Source organism: Danio rerio, chromosome 24, assembly GCF_052040795.2.
Source record: "Danio rerio strain M-AB ecotype USA chromosome 24, GRCz13ab, whole genome shotgun sequence".
Classification (NCBI taxonomy): Eukaryota; Metazoa; Chordata; class Actinopteri; order Cypriniformes; family Danionidae; genus Danio; species Danio rerio.
Window position 1 is genome coordinate 33,110,555 of NC_141044.1, and position 17,951 is coordinate 33,128,505.

At 35.9% G+C, this 17,951-nt stretch overlaps 1 protein-coding gene across 36 annotated transcripts in view; it reads right to left on the reverse strand.

Moving 5' to 3' along the window:
* The window catches only part of aglb (amylo-alpha-1,6-glucosidase and 4-alpha-glucanotransferase b), a 76,058-nt gene that overhangs the window by 2,799 nt on the left and 55,308 nt on the right, over positions 1–17,951 (reverse strand). For 4 of the 36 annotated variants that reach the window (XR_015525153.1, XR_015525127.1, XR_015525139.1 and 1 more), the window contains exons 26-34: positions 15,930–16,155; positions 13,698–13,815; positions 13,474–13,609; positions 13,207–13,319; positions 10,620–10,831; positions 10,446–10,543; positions 6,070–6,157; positions 5,854–5,987; positions 2,455–3,730 (exon numbers count right to left, since the gene is read on the reverse strand). Coding sequence is in view for 2 of the 36 variants with exons in the window: in XM_087309768.1 (XP_087165894.1) it covers positions 3,613–3,730; positions 5,854–5,987; positions 6,070–6,157; positions 10,446–10,543; positions 10,620–10,831; positions 13,207–13,319; positions 13,474–13,609; positions 13,698–13,815; positions 15,930–16,155 (1,243 nt within the window). In the remaining 34 variants the exon portion in view is untranslated. Of the gene's footprint in view, positions 1–667; positions 3,731–5,853; positions 5,988–6,069; positions 6,158–10,445; positions 10,544–10,619; positions 10,832–13,206; positions 13,320–13,473; positions 13,610–13,697; positions 13,816–15,929; positions 16,156–17,951 lie in introns of those variants that run through there. The other 32 variants (XR_015525152.1, XR_015525122.1, XR_015525133.1 and 29 more) reach the window with 16 other exon arrangements.

Genomic DNA, 17,951 nt, shown 5'->3' on the forward strand with positions numbered 1-17,951 from the left:
ACTTCATTCAAAACCTTACAACAAAATAGCAAAACAATTTGAACACCGTACGGAACACACACGCTTCATTCAAGAATAATCTGTTTGCTTCAATTACACACTGCTGTTATCAATCTTAATCACTTGTAACATTTATAAGTTGCTTATAATTATATAATATGGGGTTAATTTTTTCAGAGATACTGCTATAAAGTACATGGACATACTGTATTCACCAAACAGCAAACCAGCACTGCATACTGATGAAAATATTTACTTATCTCCATTGCATTCAATTTCTTCTTGCGAGGAATGCATTGTACACTGAAAACCAGAGCAGTCTCAATACTTTATAGTGCACAAATAAAAACACTGAAACTGTTCCGGGGGTTATTTTATTATTAATTCTCTGTTATATTATTGTTGAAACTCATGTTTATATTCCTCTTGTTCCTCTGTGAGTAAAGCACTCTTTCCTCCACATTCTCCGCCCTTAATCTAGATACATCTTACTGTAAATGTCACAAGATAACACACCAGTTTCAAACATAAATACAGTGATAAATACCGAATTCTGTAGTACTGATAGCTAAATATTGCTCTATAATACCAAACCATAGAGCAATGTACAGCTTATTTATTCAGCTTTCTGGTGATGTATTTCAATATCCAAAAGATTCTTCCTCACCCCGTTGTAAGAATTGAAATATTGCAAATATTCTGATATCTTTGACAATTCAAAACATGAGCTGAAAACAGAGACTGGTGACTTCACAACCCACCAGGGAGGAATGCGGGAAAAACCAGTTCCTGCTGCATTTGCATCTGACTATGCTGAGACTCAGCTTCATCCCCCTAACTCACGCATATGGTCGTTTCAATGTTTGAATGTTTTAAATTAACCAAACTGACTTTAACCATCATGTTTGATATCATTTGAAATGTCTCAGTGCGATTGGTACAATGGTCTCATTCTCTCAGAAATAGACATAATCAGAACAACAAATATATAACTTCAGGCATCTTTTGAACCACTGAGAGGGGTGTGCCACTAAGTGTGAATGCCTTTTGTTCACACCCCCTTCCTTGAGGGAATTCTTGGATTATTTAAGGTAAGGCCTAAGAAAAACTCACCGCGATTCTGCCTAACCAGATCAGCCCATAACATGGCTTGTTCCATGTTATGTATATTTCAAAGTCAGGAATGCATCTTTTTAATCTTGGATTTATCTTTGATAATTTGATGTTTTGTATTGATCGTTTATGAATTGACTGATTGAATTGGCATAATACATTTACCTGACTAATAAATTGTTATGTTTTGAACTATTCAAACCTCGTGTTATTATCACTGATAAATGTTGTTAACCATAGCACTACAAGCCACTGTACAGGTTAGTAACGGACTAAAACATGTTAGACGGAGCAGCGTGGCACGCTAAACAATGTTGTTAGAGATCCGACTAGCAAATTGGCATTATTTCATGTATACGTAGACTGCAAAAGGCCAACTATGGGTTTTCTATTTAGAACAACAAAATATTGTTGAAACTACTTTAAATGTGGATATTTAGGCCTTCATCTACAAACTTATAATCCTGTGTGATTATTATTAAATTACTTTGTCTTGAATTAGTAGATAACAGATCTATGGGGACCACATAAAAATCTCCTAAATTGAGTAAGTAGTGTTCTGCCTTTTTAGGAGAGTGGTTAATCACCTCTGTTTAATGACCAAGACTGACAAGCTTGTATTAAGAGATTGTATACCCGGCCGGTGCAAGACTCGAGATGCTATCGGAATCTGAGTAAATGAGAATAAGGTATAATAACAAATCAAAAGAATATTCAATCATAATCTAAAATAATGTGAAAGGAAACAAAATAATCTTCTCAATGTTTTATAATTGGAGTCAGATAAAACGAGGATAAACATATTAATATTCTAAACCATCTCATACTAAAATTGGAGTCAGATATGAGTTAAGTTTAATATAAATCAACATTGTGCACTGAAAAGACCGAACATGCAGTGAACCTTCATCCACCATTGGGTACCGTCATTGGACCAACTGGCTGGACCCTACACCGTCATCTTTTTACCAATATTCCTTCCTTAAGTGCTCCCTCTTCCCGTGACATTGACTTCCATATTTATTGAACACTAATATTTATAGCTACACTACTGAAGACTAATATTCTATAACCAAACTATCCCATTGCTTTTATATTGTTGTTAAAGCTGATTGAAGGCCTTTGCTTTGAAATTGCAAGGAAATGACATTATGATACATTTCTGTGTCACAAGTGTGTTTGTTGATTTGCATGTCACTGTGTGTAATGTTTTGCAAAATGTGTGAAGCTGACATTGTGCTTACAGTTGTGCAGATCTAGCTTTGTGTTTTGCTCCTGGAGTGTACCGTTTTGCTAATAGTGGGAAAAGTTTAATTTTAGTGTGTTAGCAATCGTAAAAACAACTCATGAAGAAAATAAGAAACCACTTGCAATTACAAAAAACATCTCAGTTTGACAGCACAATGCAAACACATAAAAAATACACTGTATTTTTGCACAACACAAACATTAATAAAATGCGCAGAATTTTCTCACAACACAACAGAAATGTTTCAAGGAGAGCCTAAAATGTGACGGACCCAGCTATTTAGGTTATGGTTATTTAGTCTAATAAATACTAAAGACCGGCGATGCAGTAGCGCAGTAGGCACTGCTGTCGTTTCACAGCAAGAAGGTCGCTGGTTTGCTGGTTCGATCCTCGGCTCAGTTGGCGTTTCTGTGTGGAGTTTGCATGTTCTCCCTGCGTTTGCTTGAGTTTTCTCCAGGTGCTCCGGTTTCCCCCACAGTCCAAAGACATGCGGTACAGGTGAATTAGATAGGCTAAATTGTCAGTAGTGTATGAGTGTGTGTGTGTGGATGTTTCCTGGAGATGGGTTGCGGCTGGAAGGGCATCCGCTGCGTAAAAAATGTGCTGGATAAGTTGGCGGCTCATTCCGCTGTGGTGACCCCGGATAAAAAAAGGGACTAAGCCGACAAGAAAATGAATGAATGAATGAATACTAAAGAAGGACAAGGGAATTGCTATATCAAAATAAACAAAAAGATCTCACCTTTTAAAAATCACCAACAACTTTACTGAGAATTATTACCGCACAGCGGCGTCTGTCATGTTTTTGAGTCCCCTTGAAACTATTCTGATGTGTTCCGATGTTTTCTTGTTGTGAGAAATGCAGTGTGTTTTATTAATGTTTGTGTTGTGTGAAAATGCAGCGCGTTTTTAAATGCGTATGGATGCGTTGTGAGGATTAGCAGCAGGTGTGCTTTCAAAGGAATGAAGATCTTTTCTTAATTAGCTGGTGTTTATTGTAATTGCATGCGTTTTCTTAAAATGCAGCACGTTATGCTCTTTCGGCCACCATACAAATTAACTCTAACCAACAAACCTAATCTGGCAAACCCTAACAAAAGGGTAAAGATTTGTACATGATTTAACATGATTAATACGTAAAGTGTCACTACAACAAGAGTTTGGAAGATTGTGAATGTAAAATAATTTCCTCAGAATTTTTCCAGGTAGGTGGCTGAAAACATGGGAAAGCTACAAAGTCCAAGATAAATTCATAGATCATATAGAGCCTCCAGAACAGTGGCGATGGACCAGGCCTGCGTTTCACAACTGAATGGACAGTACTGTCCGTTTTCATTGGTCAGCTCAGGTAAACCCTTCCAAGGTGATCTGGATCAAAGAGAACACATATATGTGTAAACACTGAGTAAATGACTCATCTGCTGTATTACAGCACAGCAAGCCATGAGTACAGATGGTTTTAAAACAAATATAGATGTTTTGTTTTTGTTGCTGAAGTAACTGAAGCTCAACTGTAAAGCAGGTAGAGAGCAGAAGCTAATTTGGATTTGAGGTAACACAAAGCTTTTTTTTTTTATTAATAGTCCAATCAAAGGAGAAAAAGTCTTTGCACATCTCAGAAAAATTGGTGCAGAGGTAATATTCCTTCAGGAAACACACATTAAAATATCAAACAAGGTTTAGTATTATAGCTCAATGGATGTCTCAAGTCTACCAAAATTTTTCTACTAAAGCCAAAGGAGTAGCGATTATTATTAGGGATATCCCGATCCAATCACATGACTGGAAATCGGGCCTGCTCACGTGGTTTCAGACTCGATCGGAATGGGATGTTACCTCCCAATCAGGACTCAAATATATGTATGCAGACGCGGACAATTCGATATCGGTTCAGTAATAAATCATAACCGGTTATTATGTACTGACGTCCTTTATCTCATATGCACTATGTTGCAGTAGAACACTATGGCGAGGGAGGTGAGCACGAGCCATTAAAACACAAACTCTGCACAATTTACTGCGTGTGTTTGCTGGACAGTCATTCATTTGACACTAAGTTACAGTAGAAGCCCCTATTTCACTCCCATGGAGAAAATGTAAGTAAACTAAATTTTTCTCTCTCTTTCTCACTTTATCCCCTTTGACCTGCTGGTGTGATGTTTCCTCTTTCAGCTGTTGTAGTGATACTTTTTGCTGGGTCAATCAATAAAATTGGTTCGGTTTTGTGAAGGAGGAGGATGGGTCAGTTGATTGACTGGTAGCCCAGTCGGCCGTTCAGTCAGTCAGTCAGATGGTCGGTCGACAGTGGCCTCTGCTGGGTTTACGCGAGAACAGCACAGAAGTAAACGGCACTTGCGAAAGAAACAGCGAATTTGCGAAAACAAAAACTGCACAAACACATACCTCCCGGACGCATTTTACGGTCTCCAGAAACATTCACAGGACTTCGTTTTCAGAATGAGCCTGGTTTGCACAGAAGTGCTCTGTTTGTTAACAGATTGTTGAATGTTAAAATAAGGTGAATTAAATTAAAAATAAGGAACATCCTAGATCTTTTTCGCTTCTTTATTCTTTTTTGATTTATTATAAAAGTATCAGATTGGGTTTCGGTATCGGTAGATACTTAATATCAAATGACTCTGGCTCGTTGGCAAAAAACAGATCAGGACACCCCTAATTATTATCAAAAAATCGGTTGTCTTTATTTATAAACAAAAAATTAATGATATAAATGGAAAATACTTGATGGTTATTGGGGAAATTAATTTATTATTCATCACTTTTGGGTGAATCTGTGGCGCAGTAGGTAGTGCTGTCACCTGACAACAAGAAGGTCGCTGGTTCGAGCCTTGGCTGGGTCAGTTGGCGTTTCTGTGTGGAGTTTGCATGTTCTCTCCACGTTTGCGTGGGTTTCCTCCGGAAGGTCCGGATTCACCCAGAGTACAAAGACATGCAGTACATGTGAATTGGGTAGGCTATATTGTCCGTAGTGTATTGCGTAAAACATATGCTGGATAAATCGGCAGTTCATTCCACGGTGGCGACCCCAGATTAATAACGGGACTAAGCCGAAAAGAAAATGAATGAGCGAATCCATAATTTTAACAAATATTTATGGGCCTAAGTTTGACTATCATTCATATTTTTGAGAAAATCTTTAAAAAAAGCATCCCCCCCAACCCCCCCCCCCCCCCCCCCCCCCATTTAGAGCAGGTTATAATAAATGATCTGAGATATTTTGAGCTGAAAGTTCACAGACACATTCTAAGAACACCTGACACTAGAGCAGGAGTGTCAAACTTTGAGTTTAGTTCCAACCCTGCCCCAACACACAATGTAGCTCAAATATACGCCTGAAGGATGTAGTTGGATCAGGTGTTTAATTGTTAGTGGAGAGAAACTGAGTTTGACACCTCTGCCTTACATTTTGTTAAAAAAAAAAAAAACACACGATCTGACCCACTTTTTGGTTTTGTTTTGTTTGGTAATACCTTTCTAAATGGGTGTGAAGTCTAGACAGAACATTCTTGACCAGGTACACGCTTTGATTGTACTTCTCTTGGCCCATTTTCCTTCCAAAATAAAGTTTGGCTCTTAAGAAGTATCCAACCAGCCAAATCCATTCCTGCAAACAAATTTAATTATGCATGTATTACAAATCTATTACATCCAAAGCAATGTATTGATGTCAGTGTATAAACACATACAGGTCCTTGGTGATAATTGAATCCTTTTGCACGGTTGTAGTCATCATTGTCCAGGGCGTTGTCATACACACCACAGTACACCAGATCACTGTTAGACAAACACAGAGACACATAAATCAAACATTTCTACATGGAAACTATTCTACATGGGAACTTTTCCAAAGTGATCTGTGATATTTATCATGCCAAGTAAAATCATAGATGTTGTTTTTGCAACTTAAAGGTCCCATGAAGTGAAGTTTATTTATAAACAAATTTCGAGAGGATCCTATGCTTATGATTGTTCACAGCTGTTCCAACTTTAGCTAATGGCTAATTATCCTATCAGATGATCCTTAACTCACTATAAATAACCAGACTTTTCTCAACTCAATATCTTCCTCTTGAATAAACCCCCCCACCCAACCCTACTTTCCCTCCTTTCAAACGGGCGACACGGTGGCCAGTGATTAGCGCTGTTACCTCACAGCAAGAATGCCCCTAGCTTAATTCCCTTCCAAACCAAGCAACATTTCTGTTCTGAGTTTTGCTCGTTCTCCCCGAGATCTCGTGGGTTTTCCCCGGTTCCTCCAGTTTCCACCCACAGTTAAAAAACAAGTACCCTAAACAATTAATCCAAAATATTTTAGCCAAGCTCTTAGTACACCTTCTCAGCATCCCTATCTGACACTTAGCTACAATAAGCAGGAGAGAGAGTCATCGAGATCCACCTGAGCTCAAACTCCCCTTTCGTTCTGCAACTGGAGGGAGCCCAGGGCTCGGGGATCTTATAAGCTAAGGACTCTCTCCCGGGACAGCACGCCAAACAAGCTTTATTATCAATCATCAGCTAAGTGTGAACTCTTGAAATGCTTTGAAATGTGCATTTGTTTTGTTCCACGTTTGACATTATGTCAACTGACACATGAAGACAGGGCAGGGCATATAGTAGCCCATACGCTGCTCGATTATGGGAAAAATCATAATCACGATTACTTTGGTCATAATTGAAATCACGATTATTCAAACTGATTATCATTTGAAGTCAAAATTATTCGCCATTCTGTGAATTTTTTTTATATTTAAATATTTCCCAAACTATGTTTAACAGAGGAATATTTTATAGTATTTCCTTTCATATTTTTTTCTTCTGGAGAAAGGCTGATTTATTTTATTTCGACTAGAATAAAAGCAGGTTTAAATATTTTGAAACCTATTTACTGTAAATAGCTCAATACTATTAGCCCCTTTAAGCAATTTATATTTTGATTGTCTGCAGAAGAAACTATTGTTATATACAATGACTTGCCTAATTACACTAATTAAGCCTTTGAATGTCACTTTAAGCTGAATAGTAGTGTCTTGAAAAATATCTAGAAAATATTATGTACTCTCATCATATCAAAGATAAATATTAGATATTAAAAATGAGTTATTAAATCTTTTATGTTTAAACTGTGCTTTAAGCATCTTCACTGCAAGTAAAAAACTAGCTACAGCAGTCCTTCAGTCAAGAGCAGTGAGGGATTTTTTCCTTTTGTTGTTTGATCAATAATAAAAACCGGCCGCAGGGATATTGCGCACTGTCACTTTAAGAATAGAGCGGCTGTGATATGGTTTCTCTTTCACATGTCTTTTATTCTCAAATTGTTTGTTTATTACACAAATGAGCGTTAATATGAATAATCACTAAACATCGCGCTCTGACACAAATGTGCATGCATTTGACCATTAAAGCGCTCACATTAAGATGGTCTTAGATGTGTGCGCTTTGTATGTCTACGAACCTGTCTGAGGCTGTGTGCCGCGTACACACACACACCGAGCATGTGCTCTTTCACACTTTTAAAAATATGAATGATGCGCATCCCGTGCTGCAAAAGTTACATTACAGCACATGCTTTTAGTCATTTTCACATGGAACTGAGCTTTGCAGAACAACAAATGTGTACAACTGGAAAGGGGGCGGTATATGATGCAATAATCTTGATTAATGCTTTTTCATAATCGTTACAAGCCACAATAGAAACCGTTTTTTCGATTAATTGCACAGCCCAAGTAGCCCCTCCCCCTTTTAAAAAACAGCTAATAGCCTTTTTGTTTTTGATTACACCTGATCCTGTGAGAGTGGTAGAGCTCAGGCACATCAAATGAAAATCAAGTGAGAAGGTTAGAAGATCTGGTTAGAAGATCTTAGTGTCTGTGAGACAAATACCGCATACATCACATGATTTTTTTATTTTGCCCTAACGAAGACTGAAAAAGAAGCTAGCATGAAGCATATCAATGTCTGTAAAGGGACCTGTGATATAATGCAGTAGTCAGTGATCGCAGAGATGATAACAAATCCAGCAGGATTCAGTAAATAAACCACACAGAATCCCACAACTGTTCAACACTGTTACATGCCTGGGAGTGGTGCCCTGTTGTTCCCTATAAAATAAACTCTCTTAAAAAAATATCTAAAATCTATTTGGACAAATAAGCATATATAATTGTTACGAGTAGTTGTAGTGTAGTGTAGGCTTGTGTGTGGTGTTTCTTTCCCTCTCTCTCTTTATTTTTCTTTCTCTCTCTCTAACTTTAATTTCTAAGTATTCGCAGGTGCAGCGGATTACGTTGGGTCGGATCATGGTTGGCGCTTGGATCGGCAGCGGCTTTATATAAACCTGCAGAGAGCATGGATTCGATGGCTCCCCACTCTCTCTCGATTCCCTGCTTATGCTCAGAGGAGATAGTGCTCAAGTGATCAAATGAGTGCTTGTTGCTTATGTCTCTTTTGTGGTGTTTTGTGAAATGCAGATGTGACGTTGTTAATTATAACTGGAGAAACCTGGTTTTTCTATCTCCCTGTCTGGCTTGGAGCATGGTAGGGAGGTTTGGTGCCTTCTATTTGTTATTTTCGTTTTCTCCTGTGTTTGTTAGTCGGGAGGTAAGTTTTCTATTTTATTATCTGTTTTCTAGGGAAGTTTGATCTAATTTAGTTAGCTTGGTTTATTGTCATTTATTTTGGCTGAACCCCTCCCGATGTTATTTTTGCTCCTTATTTCTTGTAAATAAATAATATTTTCTTGTTAATTCTCAGTGGTTGTGTTTTTGGTTTATATTTTGAGGAGTGACAGCGCGGGGGCACCAGAGATTATATTTTTAATCCCTGTTATTTTGTTACGTTTTGGTTAAAACCTCTTTTTGATTAAATATTTTTAATTTGTAAAAATAATGAAAAAATGTGATACAAAATGTAAAAACGGCATTTAAAAGGAACCTATAATGCTAAAATAACTTTTATAAGGGGTTTAAACACAATTGTGTGGCATAAATTTTTTTTATCATCACACTTAATAAAAACTGTCAGCAGAAATGTTTTGATTGACATTCTCCCTTTGCACATGTCATCAGAGAGGGAAGCCCTGCTTTAGTGAAAATCTCACCCTCACTACCATAAACAGCCCTGAGTGAGATGCAGTCATAGGCCAATAGAGTTTCGAATACACCACTATGCTGACACACAGGCGTTTATAGCTGGGAGCACAATCTTCTGGGAGTACAATTTGGATCAAAGCCTAAAAAGGGCATTTTTAAAGATTTATTAAACATTATTTGACACAAATATTAATCTGAAACTTGTGGCTCCTTCACTTAAAAAAATATTTCACTTAAATAATATTTCACAGCTTAAAATATAAATACAAAAACAATTTCATTTTCATTGTAATTTCATTCAGTCTGTCATTCATTTTCTTTTTGGCTTAGTCCCTTTATCAATCTGAGGTCGCCACAGCGGAATGAACTGCCAACTTATCCAACTCATGTTTTTACACAGCGGATGTCCTTCCAACTGCAACCCATCACTGGGAAACATCCATACAAACTCATTCTCACACATACACTACGGACAATTTAGCCTACCCAATTCACCTGTACCGCATGTCTTTGCACTTGTGGGGGAAACTGGAGCACCCGGAGGAAACCCACACAAACGTGGAGAGAACAAGCAAACTCAACACAGTAATGCCAACTGACCCAGCCGAGGCTTGAACCAGCAACCTTCTTGCTGTGAGGCGATAGCACTACCTACTGCGCGTCGCCTTCATTGTAAATTTTTTAACAGCAAATTTAATTATAGTTGACAATAAAAGGAAGGGTGCGGTGCTGTGAAAAACCTGAATCGCTACAACTAAAACACTAATAAAAGGCAAACAACTGATGTTTCTAAGGTAACCTCGCGCATGTACGTTCATGAGTGGTGATGGCAAAAAAAAAAAAAATCTGGCAAATCATGTCCTGAAATTTAACACTTATCAAACCACATCCAGTCAGCCAGACAGAAGAGCACACTCTTAAGACAGGTTTCTGCTTAGTCGACAGGCAGACAGCAGGTGTTGTTTTCTACTCACTCTGGGTCAAGTGTTTTCATCCCCAAAGGACCAAGAAGCTTGGTTTCAACAATCTCTAAAGCTTTCCAGGCTCTTTGCACTGAAAACAACTCTGGCGCCTGGTGAAACAAAGAACTGTATAAGAGAAGGGACTCCAAAAACACTTGAAAAGATAATTAACATGTCAGAACTCACCACCATCATGGCGATGGTGAAGTTGGGCCTGAGCTGGTAGTCACACCAAGGACTAGAAGCCCCATGACTGTCTTTGTAAATGCATTTCTTGTGAACCAAGTCAGGACGTTGCTCATTTGGATCTGAAGGATCGTCTGAGACGTAAAAAAACTTTTCAAAGTTCTCCTGGATTCTTTGATTCCACTCCTTATAGGTGATTGACTGTTCTGCTCCTGAAAAATTTAAGATTTTCAATAAAATTCAGTATATTTTTATAGCACAATAATGTTTGGGAATTTATGTAAAAAATTAAATGTGTACTTTTGGTTATTTTAATAATAATAATAATAATAATTTAATATTAATAAATATTATTTAACACATAAATAAATAACAGTACAAAAATATTACCTTAATGGCACTTATAAAAAACTAACTAACTAATTAACTACCTAACTACATAATTGTATGTATTATAAAATTAATAAAATATAATAAAATATAATTTTATTAATGGGACCTTATTTTGTAAACGAATATAAAATATAAGAACAAATACAACTAGATTATTAAAGTTCATCAAGACAAACTTTGAGGCTGGCTTGAGAAAGCCTGTTGGTAATAGTTTATTTAGTTTAAACAGTTTTAAAAAGTATAAAAAGACAGACAGACAGACAGACAGACAGACAGACAGACAGACAGACAGACAGACAGACAGACAGACAGACAGACAGACAGACAGACAGACAGACAGACAGACAGACAGATAGATAGATAGATAGATAGATAGATAGATAGATAGATAGATAGATAGATAGATAGATAGATAGATAGACAGATAGACAGATAGATAGATACATTGATAAAGCTGTGTTCTATAGATTTTCCTAATGTTTAATAGGCATTTCTAGCAAGTTGAGGTACTTCGCTAATCATTATTAGCATGTTGCTAGTCATTGCTAGCATGTAAAGCATACAGGACTAATGGTGTGCTAGCATGAGTCAAACAAGAAAACCCCCACTTCTCTACAATGTTCTAATGCTGAGATATAGCTGCTGTTATATCGTTGCTAGGTAAGTCTGTTTTGTTGCTATGGAGTTGACTGACAGCTCAGACTGATAATGTATCAAAGCTTGCAGAATGCCTCAATAAATCTGCCTGTTTACATGATCGTGCCTGTTTACATGATAGTTGCATCGTCACATATCCAATATACATTTATTTCCACATATGATGGAGACCTAAAACCGATCTCTGTATATCTGAATGCATCCGTTTTTTTCGTGTTTACATGGCCATAAAACAGATCCAATTTAATTCACATATGAGCAATAAAAATTGGAATTGGGTCACATTTAACTGGCAGTGTAAACGGGGCCAAAGAGTCGCTGTCATTTCAGGAGGAGATTCACCATCAAGATCAAGTTGTGAATTACTTCAGAAGATCAGCATCATCAGACGTTCATTATCCAGAGGATGATATGGATAATGTGTAATGTGCTTTAGCTCAGGCAACCTGAAAATATGCAGATTTTGTTGGATTTGGACGTTAAGAAACTAAACTTGCAAGGCCATTGTTGTATAAGTTAATTGATGATTCCAAATACAGTTATTAGCCCCCCCCTTTAATGTTTAACAGAGCAAGGACATTAATGTCTGATTTTTCTTCTAGAGAAAGTCTTATTTGTTTTATTTAGGCTAGAATAAAAGCATGTTTTAATTTTTAAACACCATGTTAAGGTCAAAAATATTAGCCCCTTTAAGCTATATTTTTTCTCGATAATCTACAGAACAAACTATCATTATACAATAACTTGCCTAATTACCCTAACCTGCCTAGTTAACATAATTAACCTAGTTAAGCCTTTAAATGTCACTTTGAGCTCTATAGAAGTGTCTTGATAAATGTCTAGTCAAATATTATTTATTGTCATCATGGCAAAGAAAAAAATAATCAGTTATTAGAAATGAGCTAATAAAACTATTTTGATTAGAAATGTGTTGAAAATATCTTTTCTCAGTTAAACAGAAATGAGTGAAAAAATAAACCGGCCGGGTGGGTGGGGGGGGGCGGGGGGGGGGTACTAATAAGTCTGACTTCAACTGAATGTAATGTAATCGTAAACTTGGCAAACAGTTTCGAAGAATTTGATGTTTCCCTTTCAGACAGAATGCCTAAGCATACTACCCATGAGGTGTCTCTAAGAAGGCCACCAAATGAAATGACTTGCATTAAAGGGACTTTGGTATATACTGGCAATAGTACGTCTTGTTGCTTGTTTTGCCACAATAAGCAAAGCAGCAGCAGCAGCAGTGTAGCAGATCTATTGCGTCAAGACTAAATACATTAACATTGCCACATACATAATCATTACTATACTAAATTCTGAGAGAGTTCATGACAGAAGTGAATAAATAAACCAAGCACCTTGTTTAATTGCTGTAACCTTATTTTAAAACAAATAATTGCATTTTTAATAATGATGCCTTATTTTAAAATCACAGTTTGTATAAAATTCATATAAAAAAATAAAACAATAAAAAAGTAGAAATAGTGAACCGCTGAAATGTTCCTGAAGAATGAGGATGTGCTACAGATTGACGTACCATCTCTGTGTATTTTGACAGAGGAATATGGAAAATGTCCAGTCTCATTCATCATCATCAGCCAGCGCACCGCTGACTTACTAAGACCAACAATCTCCACCGCAGAGCCGTCCCTGCACAAAAAAACACATCACCTGACACAAAGAAGACTGGTTTATCTACGGAGCCTCAGTGCTTATTCCTCAAAGCATTCTTTTGGGCTAAATATAGCGGGTTATTATTACAGGGGTTTAGCATGTCATGTATGACAGTGGGAATCTTTAGTACCTGGGTGTGGCTGGAACACCTTTATTATGGGCTTTATCGCTCTCTCCCATTTTATCCATCCATGTCCCGCAGTTGAAGCCATTTCCGCCGTAAACAAAGCCCGTCTCGGGATTTACTTTGGCCTCCACGTTAAAGCCTATGGGGCAGGATAACAGGAAAAGAAAAGGTTTGCCACAGACTTGGAAATAGGATCTCCAGTGTGCATTCGTGGAAAGACGTCACACCTTCATGCTGCATGTTCCAGTCGATCTGCGGACCGGCGTTCCTCTCTCTGAACTGGATTCCCTGCATGTGACGCTGCATGGCTTCTTGAATAAGCACATACAACGGCTGGTCATGAGCCTGTTTATGAACAAATACATTTAGTGTGGAGAGTCATCAGACAAAATGAAACTGTCACATGAAAAATAAACAAATACTGTACTATGTGCTTTATTTTTATTATTATAGTTGTTTGAAAACCAACTAAATTCATTCAATTAATTATTTTTTAGAATATTTATTTTATATTAATGATTATAATATAAATAAATAAATAAATAAATAAATAAATAAATAAATAAATAAATAAATAAATAAATAAATAAATAAATAAATAAATAAACAAATAAATAAATCTGTAACATTTCCTCTGACCAAAAAAAGGGATATTTAGATCCCATTGTTGGGATATTATTTATTGTGGTTGGTGAAAGTTACTTTTAAAAGGCATATATAACAGTCTTATGTCACTTTAAAAAAAGAAATGTGTTACTTGGAGACTTTTTAAATTAAGATTTTGACAGTTCTCAAATAGTAATTAAAGCAACAAGTATTGTTAGGGTTAATTTAGCAGATTTTTGTTATTATATAAATGAAGATAGGCTTAAGATTGTAATATATATCACTTTTAAAAGTAACTTTACCCAACACTGTGAACTAGGAGTTTAAAAACACGATAAATACAGCCTAAATGTTCTCCACGTAACTCACATAATAGAAAGAATAATTTTTTTCTTTTTTATTATAATTTTATTAACCCAGGAAAGAACCCTTGAAAAATACATATTTTAAATCCATTTCTTTCAAAAATGTGTAAATAATTATAATTATTTCCATATTTGATTATATTTATTCACATATTTATTCACGTTTTACTGCTGAAACTTCTATAATGCTAAACAATGCAAATATAATCAGGCCGTTTTGAAACAATGTTTGTCAAGTCCAAGGGCTAACATTTTGTATTATCCACTATATTTGAATATTATCTGTGAGTTCTATCTATTATCTATTAAAATTATGTCAAAAGTTTGCTTTTTAAAAAGGAACGTAATTCATAGCATTATACAGTTTCAAATAGGAGTGTAGCAGTACACACATTCAATTTGCATAGATCTTTTATTTATTTATTTATTTATTCGTTCATTCAATCATTAATTCATTCATTCATTCATTCATTCATTTATTTATACTTATTTACGGGCAAAATGAAAGCTTGTCAAATCAAAAATAAACAAATACAATATTCTAAGCTTTGTTTTGATATAATCAACTTAAATATCCGTGTTTGCATATAAACATGCATTGCATGTGTAGGAATAAATAAATAAATAAATAAATAATTGCAATAATTAAATGTAACAAAAAGTATTGGTTTGTTCAGGCTCAGACAAAGGGTAAGGTTCCAAAAAATACTAATTCAATAAACATGTGTTCCTCATAAGAGCTTTGTTTGAAGAATTGTCTATGTTATTCGCACTCAAAAAATAAAGCTCTTATATGTATTTCTTTCAAAACTGTGAAATGTATTTCATTTAATAAAAAAAAATTTAAAAAACGAAAAAAGCAATAAAAAAAATATACGCATATGCATGCTTATATTATCTCATCTATAATGCTAACCAACGCAATTGCAAATGTGGAACAACTTTTGGTCAAATCCAATAGCTAATATTTTGAATGGTATATGGAAGTATGATCTATTTAGTTAAAAAGAAGTATTATATAAAGAAGTGTAATGGTAAACTTATTTATTTTTATTTGTACATGTCTTTTATGCTATTTTTAAAATTATTTTATAAATAAATATTTATATATATACTTTTTAATTTATAAATGTGAAATTTTAATTATAGATATTTTATGTTTTGTAGTATGTATTTATAATTTATATTACTTAATTACCAATCTATAAATCTAGTAATGGCATAAATATTATGTAAATTCTCGCTTTTCATAAATAGAAATATGCAAGAAATATGGCTTCCTATTAACCGTAGACAGAGTTATTTATCCTTAAGAATATCATAAAATCATTTGCTTCAAAATCGAGCCACAATTTGTTCAGTAAACCACGGTTTGCAAAAACTAAGAAGCTAGTTAAAGGCATGTTTCGTTCCTCGCAGCTGTCTTTAATAAACAGTGCACAGTTACACTCCTAATGTTAAGTATAAGATTGTTTCCTTTCTGCTTACCACTGTCCCGAGGGCCTGTGCTTCTGAATCATCAGTGGGATACATACGTGACACAGGGCACATTAGTATATCTGTGCCGCTGGGCACGATGGTGCAGTAGTCCTGGATACACTGAAGCCACCACCACACTGCATCACGACAGTTATAACGAGCTGCGACACCCTGACCCAGCAGATTCGGGATCAGACCGTGACGCATCGTACCAGCAAAGGCTAAGATGATGTCTCTGCAGGGGAGTAAAGAGAACAAAAAAATAATACTAAAAGTTAAATGTTTACTCCAATAAAGTACAAGTACCTGGATTAAACTTACAGCTTTAAATTGCCCTGGAGTATAAAATAGTACAAATTAATTACAATCGATTTTTTTTTTGATTTTTTACAATTGAAAAATAAACACAAATGAATATAAACATGTCTCAAAACATGGCAGCTGGTATTTTATGCAAAACTGACAATTTATATATATATATATATATATATATATATATATATATATATATATATATATATATATATATAATGCTTCTCTAGCGTAATGTCTAAAGTGATGACAAAACAGGCAATTTTTCTGATATTTTAAGATTATAAGGCTGAACAGCAGTTCACACAGATATCTTCCTACAGTATTACAGTCTATTGCAGTCTACAGTATTTCTCTGTTGCAATCTGGATATCACAATAATTATTCCCAAAAAAGCAGCGCAATCACTACCAGATTGCTGTTCTGTCTGCGATAAGGAAAAATGCTAATTACATGCGGGGATTTCTTCTTTCTTTCTGCCAACACATGACACATTCCTAATATCCGAGTCCCATCTCACACTCAATGCACTGTAGTCACATGGTATAAATACAGCACTACAACATATATAAGAGAGAACAACTTAGAAGGTCACTTACCAGTTTTATAATGATTTGTTAAGCTGTAATTTAAAATTTATGCTGGGTTATTCCTCCTCTAAGGGCTTATTATGCAGTCTTTGTCGATATCTTGTGGATGGACAACATCAACCATCTTTGGTCTACTCAATGACAGGGTAATGGCCACAGACGAGCTGTCTCTCAGAAATTATACATATTTTAAAATAGGCACTATCTTTATAAATAAACTGCATAGTTGCAATCTAAACAACTACATTTCTGGCTAACTTCTGTCAACTGTAGAGTGTTCTCTGCTGCACATCTTGTATCTTCACACCTTAGACGGCAAAGATAGTGGGGCCATTCTTCATCAATGGAAACCTCAAAGCCACTGGATATTTGAAATTGCCACATGATGATGTTTCCCTCTTTATGCACTGAAGCTGGCACGTTCCCAGAGTTTTTTCAGCAAGATGGTGCACCACCACATTATGGGTGTCAGGTCCGAGCATTCCTAGATGAACAGTTTCCTAAAAAGTGGATTGGTTGTCGTGGGCTAGTTGAACGGCCGCCAAGGTCTCCTGATCTGACCCCCTTAGACTTTAATCTTTGGGGTCATCTGAAGGCAATTGTCTATGGTGTAAAGATACAAGATGTGCAGCACCTGAAACTACGGATACTGGAAGCCTGTGCTGGCATTTCTCCAGCGTTGTTGCTATCAGTGTGAGTAGAGTGGGAGAAGTGGGTTGCATTGACAATCCAACACAATGAGCAGCACATTAAACACATTTTATAAGTGGTCAGAAACTTGTAAATAACTCATGAAAGAATAAAGTTACGTTAAAACCATTGCTTTTCTTGTGAAATTCCCAATAAGTTTAATGTGTCAAATGACCCTCTTCCTATTGAAAAAACTAAAGTTGGATCCAAGATGACCAAATTCAAAATGGCCACCTGGGTCACCACCCATCTTGAAAAGTTTGCCCCCTCACATATACTAATGTGCCACAAACAGGACGTTAATATCACTAACCATTCCCTTTTTACTAAGGTATATCCATATAAATGGCCCACCCTGTATATTTATATTTATATATACATACATATATTGAATTGCATATATGTACAGTATGTATATTTTTCATCCAATAATATAAAA